The sequence below is a fragment of the Archocentrus centrarchus genome, chromosome 8, assembly GCF_007364275.1.
Source record: "Archocentrus centrarchus isolate MPI-CPG fArcCen1 chromosome 8, fArcCen1, whole genome shotgun sequence".
NCBI classification, from domain to species: Eukaryota; Metazoa; Chordata; class Actinopteri; order Cichliformes; family Cichlidae; genus Archocentrus; species Archocentrus centrarchus.
In genome coordinates, this window is record NC_044353.1 from 13,953,343 (window position 1) to 13,963,035 (window position 9,693).

General features: G+C 41.0%; 2 protein-coding genes across 3 annotated transcripts; both read left to right on the forward strand.

The window, feature by feature from the left end:
- Positions 1–269: 269 nt before the first annotated feature.
- mcrip1 (MAPK regulated corepressor interacting protein 1) lies at positions 270–3,793 on the forward strand. 2 transcript variants are annotated; one of them, XM_030735903.1, is made up of 5 exons: positions 270–371; positions 1,006–1,101; positions 1,242–1,360; positions 2,817–2,921; positions 3,027–3,793. In XM_030735903.1, the coding sequence occupies exons 2-5, from the start codon at positions 1,094–1,096 to the stop codon at positions 3,089–3,091; spliced, it is 297 nt and encodes a 98-aa protein (XP_030591763.1). In that variant the 5' UTR covers positions 270–371; positions 1,006–1,093; the 3' UTR covers positions 3,092–3,793. The 2 variants fall into 2 exon arrangements, with proteins under 2 accessions (XP_030591763.1, XP_030591764.1); XM_030735904.1 differs by having other exon boundaries at positions 275–371; positions 1,011–1,101.
- Positions 3,794–6,311: 2,518 nt separating this feature from the next.
- alyref (Aly/REF export factor) lies at positions 6,312–9,392 on the forward strand. The gene is made up of 6 exons (XM_030736192.1): positions 6,312–6,693; positions 8,102–8,260; positions 8,364–8,511; positions 8,623–8,686; positions 8,777–8,969; positions 9,069–9,392. Exons 1-6 carry the CDS (start codon positions 6,448–6,450, stop codon positions 9,081–9,083), a joined length of 825 nt encoding a protein of 274 aa, XP_030592052.1. The 5' UTR covers positions 6,312–6,447; the 3' UTR covers positions 9,084–9,392.
- Positions 9,393–9,693: the final 301 nt, after the last annotated feature.

Below are 9,693 nucleotides of genomic sequence, written 5' to 3' on the forward strand. Positions count from 1 at the left end.
TATATATATATATATATATATATATATATATATATATATATATATATATATATATATATATATATATATATATATATATATAAACGTGTGTGTGTAATAGACCAAGTCTGCAATCAGCAACAATCACACACACTGCTTGGTGTAGTTATTATTAGCAGCAGTAGTGGTAATAGTAGTATTAATAGTAGTATTATTCTTTGTATTGTTCTCCCAAACCAGATGACCCTGATCCTGTCAGTCATCGGGTTTGGGAGCCCTATCACTTCCGCTTGTTTTCCCGGAAATGTTTGGTTGGCATTGGCAACGTTTTAGCCAGCTCTATCATCGTACAGTCTCTGAATAAAGATATCCACAGGAGCGATTATACACGGGTTTGTTGGATATCTTAACACTCATTCAGCAGGCAGCTGGAAATACGCTGTTGCGCTCGTGGTTTTTTCTAATAACGATGTTGTACTAGTAAGATGAATGAAATTATAGCTGTTACACGCTAACGTTACGACAAGACAATGAACCTCAGCAGGCAGCTAGCTACATGCTAAATTCTCGTGTCGAAAAATCTGTTGTTATTTACCTCCCGAAGACATAACTGCTGGGGAATATATATCTGTAAAGCACAGAATGTTTCAGATACGATGCTTTTTGGTGAGAATCGATGGCTAAAACGCTGGGTTTCGGTGTGTAAAGCGATGCTAGCACTGCTGAAGCTACTGGAGTCAAAACGTAAACAATGGCTCCTTGTTTCGCTAACGTCAATATCTGTGCTTATTTTCAGACGCACAGCTGACATTAGCTTTACTGAAATGAGTTAATCTCTGCAACGATGATATACTCGTTATTTACTGATGTAACCTGAGCTCATGATAGACTATTTTAAGGGAGTTAGTCAGAAGCTAGCTAACAGCACTAAACATCTTTGCCACTGCCTATACAGTAAGCTTAACGACTTCTTAGATCGTGTGTGGAATAATTAATAATACACCTGTCACTATTCTTCACTGGCAGGACAGAGGTGAGGACTTTTGAACGTTTGTATATACTTGAATTCCACTCACCACAGAGGAGCGAGGAGCAAGTACAGACTGCAAACAGAATGACCAGGTTTGACAAAAGACCTGCACTTAAATATCTGGGATGGTGTTTAATCAATGCTTTTGAACTGCATTAGCTTTAGTGTAGAGTAAACAAGGAAATGAGTGTGTGCTGTGTTGCTAATTTTGGTGTTTTCATGTGTTGTGAAGCTCATCAGCTCCCAGGATGGTGAACAGTTACAAGAGGACTTCAAGCCCCAGATCTCCTACTAACAGCGGGGAGCTCTTTACCCCAGCACATGAAGAAAACGTGCGCTTTATACACGACAGTGAGTACGCTAACCTGACAGCGATGTGTTGAACTTTCTTCAAGACAGAACTTTGGATTTAAATGCAGCCTTTGAGAACTGAATTCCCTGTTGAATTAATTTAATCCTGAAAATAAAGATTATTTCAAAACTTTTTTAAATTAATGATATAGTGTGGATCTGTTAAATTGTCCTGTACATAACAGTGTAACAACTATTAAGTGGACTTCACTGGGCATTAAATTTAATTAACAGCTTCTAGAGCAAGAAAACTGATTATATTAAAGAGTGATACAGCATTTTTACCATTTTTGGTGAATCTCCGTCCATCCCCTCATATGAATTTCATGGTTTATATTTACTTTTAGTATCATTCACCAGAAGTCATGTGTATCCTTGTGGCCTACCAAAGCTGTCACAGTCATCACCTGTCTAATAGAACATCAGTATCTTTGCATGTCGCTGCTACTTGTAGATCAGCATGGTAATGTGGAGTGACAGCCATGTTTAAGTCTTGTTCTGTCTATTCACATGCATGAAACAAGCAAAATAGGATCCAGCTGGCAGGCTGATGAATGGTCCTGTATTTGTGCAGAGCTCTTTGGCTACACAAAGAGAATGACTGCTGAAAATTAGGCTACAGAGACACACTTGTGTGCAGTCCTCCAAAAAGACAATATGTGTCCTGATTGAAAGTTTGAATAAAATAGGGAACCACAGCAGACATTTCCAAAAAAGAGGAAAAAAAACACACACACACAAAAATCAGACCAAAAAGCATAGATGAGAAGCAAACGGTGGAAACGTTTCATTCTGTTGTGACCTGTCTGCAGGGACAAAGCTGTGACCAAGAGTAGCCTGCATATTTTTGACACTATGACAGTAAACGACTACATGTAGATCTGGATCTTAAAAGCTCTGCATTGCACCTACAAACTAACACTCAGGGACCCCAGGTGCTGTGCAGGCTATGGAATTTCTTCCCGTTTCAGTGCTTTTTATCCAGCTGTCCAATCACAGTGAAGGAGGGGCTGCACAACCACTACACCAACGTTTACCTGGATACAGCAAAAAAGCAAAACCCTGTGGGTCCAAAGTGTTCTCTAACACCCCCAGCTGAGTGTTTCCTGATGAGCACCTTGTGTTTTCAGATAGGACAAAGTGCTTTGGTGTAAATGAACCCTAACGCAGTGCTACTCTAGGTCAAACTCTTCACAGGGCACTTGAGAAAATATTAGTATCAAATAATGTAGTTCTCATGCTTAGTTCATGACTACAGACTGTGCTTTAAGTTCAGTGATCGCTTCCAGCCATCATCGTTAAAAACACTTTATTGATGATGGTTGAAAATAGAAAAAAATTCATTTTCCCACATTGGCACTGAAGCACTTTGAAAGGTCTGGAAATGGGGGTTGCATGTTACAAAATGACAGATGCATCATGAAGTAAGTCTTCTTTGTCTTTACTTATTTTGCAGCCTGGCAGTGTGTGCTCAGAGACATAAGATCAACACAAAATAGTGACCGGAATGACCGTGGACCACAGGAGTATGTGGAGAAGAACCCAAATCCTAACCTACATTGTAAGTTCCAATGATTTTTTTTTTTTTTATTTCTCCGTCATACTAAAAGTTTAAAGCGGTAAAGGACCTGCCCGTTAACTACTTGTTTTCCTTTTGTTCTTGCAGCTTTCACACCAGTGGACCTGAGTGACCTCAAAAAACGCAACACACAAGACTCCAAAAAGTCCTAGTCTTTCTCTTCATGACCCTGTTTATTTTTTTTTGTTTGTTTTGTTTTGATTTTTGTTTTTCTTTTCACCCATTATCCTTTGGAACTTTTCCTCCATCAGCCCTCTGTCAGCCAGAAAGTTAGCCTTGTTGGCCAGTCTAACACAGAATGCAAATCTAATTTCTAAACTCTGGACCACAGCAACCCCTGCCCGTCTCTTCCTTTACCCTCGAGTACTGACTAAGACGAAAAAGAAGTTGGATTTCTCCCCTGCTCGCTCACTTCCTGTTTTTTCCAGTCGCATTCTTTATGTGGACAGGACCGATGCCAACGTTCATCAAAATTTGCCGACTTTGTATGTCAGCTTTTTTTTGTCTCCACAGGACGCAAAAGACTGCAGTCTTAAACAAGATACTACTACTACTACTAATGTGACATGGGAGGAAACTATGAAAGGGCTGACTTCTAATTTGTAGTTTTATTTTGTTTATCGTTGATTGAGCAATTGTAGAAGTAATTGAACTGTCACATTGGACATACACTTTATGGGCGAGTTTTAAAAGCCAAAACACAGTGTAAACAAAGCCAACATTTTTATTATACATTTTCTTGCCCTTGGTCGGACTTTATTAAGTAGAGGGCCTCCCCAAGTATGCTGCCCTTGTTAAACCCTCCCTACCCAAAGCCTTGAAACAAAATGTTGAATAAAAGACTTTTACATTAATCACGCTTGTAATGATTCTACATAAATACTTCACTGTGTTTTCATCACATTAGAGTTGGTGTTTGCCATTAGATTTAATTTTGGCTTTGATTCGGTTCAGTTTCAGCTAGTTTCCGGAGTTGTTGCTTAAAAATTGTTCAGTTTTCTTTTAGGTTTCATTAGTGTCTGAATTTTTTTTTTTAGCCCTCAACCTGAAAAGGCTGACGGGCTGTCGTCATCATCCCACATTCAACTTTGTGAATGCGATAACTGGAGAAAAATGTCACCAAGGATTTTCAAATCGATACCATAGATGGATCTACAAAAACTCTCAGACAAGTTCGAATCTCAGCGGCCTTGTCCTCTTGGTGACCTACTACAAGTCTCAGATGACTTAGTTCTTACTATAATAATGCCATTCACAGAAAGTGACAGTATTCTCAGTGATTTATATTTATTATGATTTTAGCATTTCTTATTGCTGGTTCTTATTTAGCCATACTCAAGTCTCTGAGGCTCATATGCACCCCATTAAGATCTATTAAGCCCTGTAATTATGTGTTCTAGTACTTGTACTTCCAGAGGATTCATGCCACTTAATGAGTCTACCGCCGGGAGGCTGAAGGGTAACACGTGGCTGACAGTATTTTTTTTTTTTAAATAGTTTTTTGTGTTGCCTGATGCGAGGCAGGGAGACACAGATCACTTCATTCTCGCTGTCCGTCACTCAGTATCTCACTAATCATGCAACACATTGTCTTCAGACTCGGAGGATAGGTGCATATTGAAGAATACAACTGCAGCGCACAAGAACCATAACCCTACCTCCTCTCATCCTGCATTCATCACTGACATCAATCCTAACATCATTCATTTGTCTCTCAGCTGTCTTGTCTCTGTATTTCCTATATCAGATATCAATATTGAACAAAATAATGTATAAAATAGACAATTCTATTTGTAAATATTAAATAGTAAACTCAACACTTGTTTACTTTCATATACATGAATATACTTTCTGCGAGCCTTTGAGCAGAGACCGTGTTCTTTGGAAGACTCTTGTTTGTTATTTGCCAGGTGGGAGATTTAAAAAGTTTGCAATTCATACGCATCCCAGTGGAGCCGATGATATTCCAGAGGTAAAGTCAACCTATCGATGGATAGTTAGATAGCTGTATCTGAATTTACAGACTGCCAGCAGAAGATAACCAAGGGTAAAAGGGTCTTAAATAATTTATTGAATTGCAATGGATGAATGTAGACCTCGTTAAATAGCCAAACCTAGTTGAATGTATCACAGTGCTATCAGTGCGGTAACCTCAATCTGCACAGTACTGTGTAGCTTGCAGCTGACATCAGACCATTAGTGCCATAACTTGGGCACTTCTGAAATTTAAGAGTTGAAATTCTGTGGTAAACAGTTGTTTCCTAAGCATTAAAAAAAAAAAAAAAACATATTAGAAAATGGTGGCTATTTTGATCATTCAAGTAGTGGGATCTTCAAATTAATGGCACCAGAGGGACAAACACATGTTTTGGTGCCTGTATCCAAAGCGCACATTAAAGATTGTTACAGTTACAGCTGCGGTCAGACGTTTCCATTCGCTCATCATGGGCATGAATGTGATGGTAATTTTGGCCCTTTGATGATTTCTTTGAATTGTTCTTTTTTTGGTATCAGGTGGAATACCCACCTGTGTCCAAGTTTCAACCACTTAGCTGTTGATTTGAGGTGGAGTTGAAGAACTTTGAGGTAGTCCTCCTTCTTCATTATTCCATCCACTTTGTGCAATGTACCAGTACCACTGGAAAAATATCAGCTCAAAATTACCCAACATTACCATGACATTCATGTTCATGATGAGTAACCACAACAGTATCTGCTGCACTATTGAACATTTTATTCTCAATAAAATGTAAGCACCACTCCTTCCTTATGCTTAATTTTGTTCAAACTGACCAAAACTAAGTAAATTTACGTTTTTATTTCAGTGATTTCACACAGTTTTATTTTTTGTTCATCTTTGTTAACTATAATAACCTTGTATAGCGCCAGACTACACTGCAACTACTTTATTTTACAAATAAATTAACTGAATGGAAAGTACGTAGAAAAATATATGCACAAATTAACGAATTCAACGAAGCCGTACATATGAGACAAACATTGCTGTATTTTCAGGTTATTTTAGATTCAAGAACTTCAGCTGATGATTTTGATATCCATTCTTGCCTGTTTTTGTCCTAGTTTGTCAGCTCAAGCTGACATTTACTTGTCTAGTTTGTGTACTCAAAAGTGCAAATAATCACATTCACAGTGAAATATGTAATTTTACATATTTCATATTTCACAGTGAAATATAAAATATGTAAAATTATGACATCTGACCTTTCGATTACCTGAATAGTTGTAGATTAGTTTCGACTATTAAGCTAAGTAGCAAAACAATAACTCGCTTATGCCGACATTTGATTGGACAGATCGCACCTACTACGTAATGACGCTTTCCTGCGTGTGCTACGTAACGAAACTGTTTTTCTTCATTGAGCGGTCGTCGGCTCATTGTGTTTTGTCGTCGGTGAGAAAGTAGAGGGCAGGGAGAGGGACCATTCGAGTCTAGGGCTGTATTTTTTTTTACATTACATTAATAGGTTAGCATTATTGGGGCAGCATAATGACGGATAAAATGGATATGTCTCTAGACGACATTATCAAACAGAACAGGAAAAGAGGTGGAGGCCGGGGTGGAAGAGGTCGAGGCCGCGGAGGTGCAGGCGGCGGCGGCCGTGGAGGAGGAGGAGGCCCCGGACGTCTTGGAGTCAGCGGTGGAGGATTTGGAGGCCGAGGCGGCGGATCCGGCCCGATGAGGAACCGACAGATGCCCAAACGCGCTAGAGGCAGACCAACGCCTTACAGCAGGGTATGAGAAAGTTGAAGGAAAAGCCTTCGGCAAAGCTGAAAATGCCTGGGTTACGTCGTTCTGTAGCTAATCCCCTAGCCAGCTTGCTAGTCAAGCGAATAAAATGATCGCTAACTGCTGGGTTTTCCCCCCTCGGAGGAGAGCTCTATAGTTTGCGGTTATGCATTAATGGAAGTTGTATGCATATTGTGTCCCTTCTCCCACAACCCAAATGTGTCGCATCCTTTTTCAAGAGGAGGCCTTTTGGAATTGTTAGCCGTGTCGGCTAACTAGCTAAAGTTGGATCGGGAAGGCCTCGGCGGCGCCATTTTGAATCAAGCACCTTAATTTAGAGCTAGTCGTCCATGGTCCATATCGGTGCTTTTCCACCCCTTGTGTGAGATTGATGGGGAAAAGAAACCACTTCGTCCCGCAGATGTTTTTTTCCACTGCTTTCATGGGAGCATGGTGTTTTTTGTTTTTTGTTTTTTCCTTTTTCTTTTTTTGGCCAAGTCCCAGCGCAGCGACCAGACGGCCTTTTGTTCGGGAGTGGTCGCCGCTTTTCTCAACAAAGCCTGTTTGGTGGCGTTTCAACCGGTGTGGCAGCTGCTTGTGGATGGATCAGTGGACTTCAACCACACCTTGATAGTTTTCATGTAAGGCAGATCATCACTCCTTAAGTGTGAATGAATATCTAAACAAAGCCCCAGTCAAAATGGCGTGTCTCAAAATGGACGCTCAGATAATCCACGCTCATTCAGGAGGAGCGGGGGTGGGGGTATCTGGCCCCTTTCGTTTGTTTACATCCCCCCTCCCCACACTTTCGTCTTATGGACATTTCTCCCTCATGAAAGCCCCTGTCGTGGCTTATTAAAGAACTCTTGGGCAGGCCAGGAAAACATGGTGCAACGCTGGAGGCAACGCTGCTTCAGATGGCGACCCCCTCCTATCGAGGATCATATCTGGAGGGCCTTTGGTGGAGGTGCAGATGGCAAGAGAACAGTGGGCAATTTTTGTAGCTAGCATGGGAGGTTGTTGGGTTTTAGTGTAGACATTGTGGGTGGGATTGGGATACAAAATCAATTTGGTCAGTTTGGACTTAGTCATCGAATAGACGTGTACCTTTTTAAATTGTATCCAAAGTGTGTACATATAGAGGTTATATACATCATATCCCCTTGCCTTTATTTTGTTTTTTTTAGTTAAAATTGTGTGTCTTGTATGTCTTTTTCTGTATGAAGTGATTCACTTGCTTGTAGTGATGGGGTGGGCAGGGAATATTGGGGATCCTCTTGGGGGACCTGAGCACCCTGGCCATGTTGGAAGTGGAGCCCCTGCTTGCCCCAACACCCAGCCGTGTGGACTCTGTGAATGACAGAGGCAAGGGGATCCTGAAGTCAGCAGGTGCGTTCTCTTTCGTCTGTTGCAGCCTAAACAGCTTCCAGATAAGTGGCAGCACGACATGTTCGACAACGGCTTCAGCGGCTTCAATGGTGCTGCTGGAGGTGGCGGAGGAGCTGGCGTGGAAACTGGAGGGAAGCTCCTTGTGTCCAATCTCGACTTTGGGGTCTCAGATGCAGATATTCAGGTACTTGGAAGATGCTTTTTTTTTTGTTACTTAGTTTGGGTTGCTGTACTCAGCTGTGTGGGGTAAAAAGTAAATGTTTTGCCTCTTTTCTTTTTTTCTTAAGGAACTTTTTGCTGAGTTTGGGATTCTGAAAAAGGCTGCGGTTCATTATGACCGATCAGGAAGAAGCCTGGGAACTGCAGATGTCCACTTTGAAAGGAGGGCAGATGCGCTCAAGGCCATGAAACAGTACAATGGGATCCCACTTGATGGTAAGCCTTACATGCAGTGTAAACTCTTAAGAGCATAAACATTTCAAGTTGGCTGCTTTTCGCGAAGTTTGAGGTTCATGGTGGGTTTTTTTTTTTGTTTTGTTTGTTAAGGACGCCCCATGAACATACAGCTCGTCACATCACAGATTGACACACAGAGACGGCCAATGCAGGGGTAAGTGAATATTGCTGAATATTGAATTTGGGGGGGGGGGGGTAGCAAGACATTGTGGACTCCAGTGCTTGATAGCTGCTTTGTCTTCAGTCTAAACAGAGGAGGTGGAGGCATGAACAGAAATCGTGGTGGCGGCAGTGGCTTTGGAGGCATGCAGAGAGGCCGTGGAGGGCGTGGTGCAGGCAGTGCTAGAGGAAGAGGACGAGGTGGCCGTGGGGGTAGCAGCAAGCAGCAGCTGTCAGCAGAGGAGCTCGATGCCCAGTTAGATGCCTACAATGCCAGGGTAGGTTCACCTGAAACCTGTAAATGAGGTTTATGCTGAGTAACAGGCAATTTATTTCTTTTGCCAGATGACTAATTAACGCCTGCTTTGTTTTCTCAGATGGACACCAGCTAAAAAAACAAAAACAAGCTTCTGTGGGTCGTCGTCCCTTCCTGTCTGCACAGAAGGGTGGTTGTTACAAAATGTGCAGAATATTTTACACTTGGTCGTCTTCTGTGATTGAAAATATTGCTCCCACCTCTTGTTTTAAATGCTCCGAAGTGTTTTTTACCAGTATCTTTTTTTTTTTTTTTTTTTTTTTTTTTTTTCTGATGAAAAATGGTTTTGACTGTAGGTTATGGAACTGGGCTTTCACTGTTCTTTCTTCTACCCTGTAGTTAAACACTTGTAATAAAAACCTGCAGTGCATATTAACCACATTAACTGTCCTGTTTTTCTGTCCATGTCTACTTGTGCACATTAAAAAAAAATCTGGTATGTAACCTTTTTAGATCTCCAGACCTCCCACTATAAAATGTATTCAATAGATTTCACGTGTCTGTATTAAAGGACAATATTTGCACATGTTTCAGTATTTTGGAATAAACATTTGCACTGTTTGGAAAACCTGGTAAAATTTTAAAATACTGATTTGATTTGCTAAGCAGTTGCCATTTAAAGGGGGTAAAACAGAAGCATAAGTGCCCATTTGGGTTTAAAAAATCTTTTAAGAGCAGAGCACATG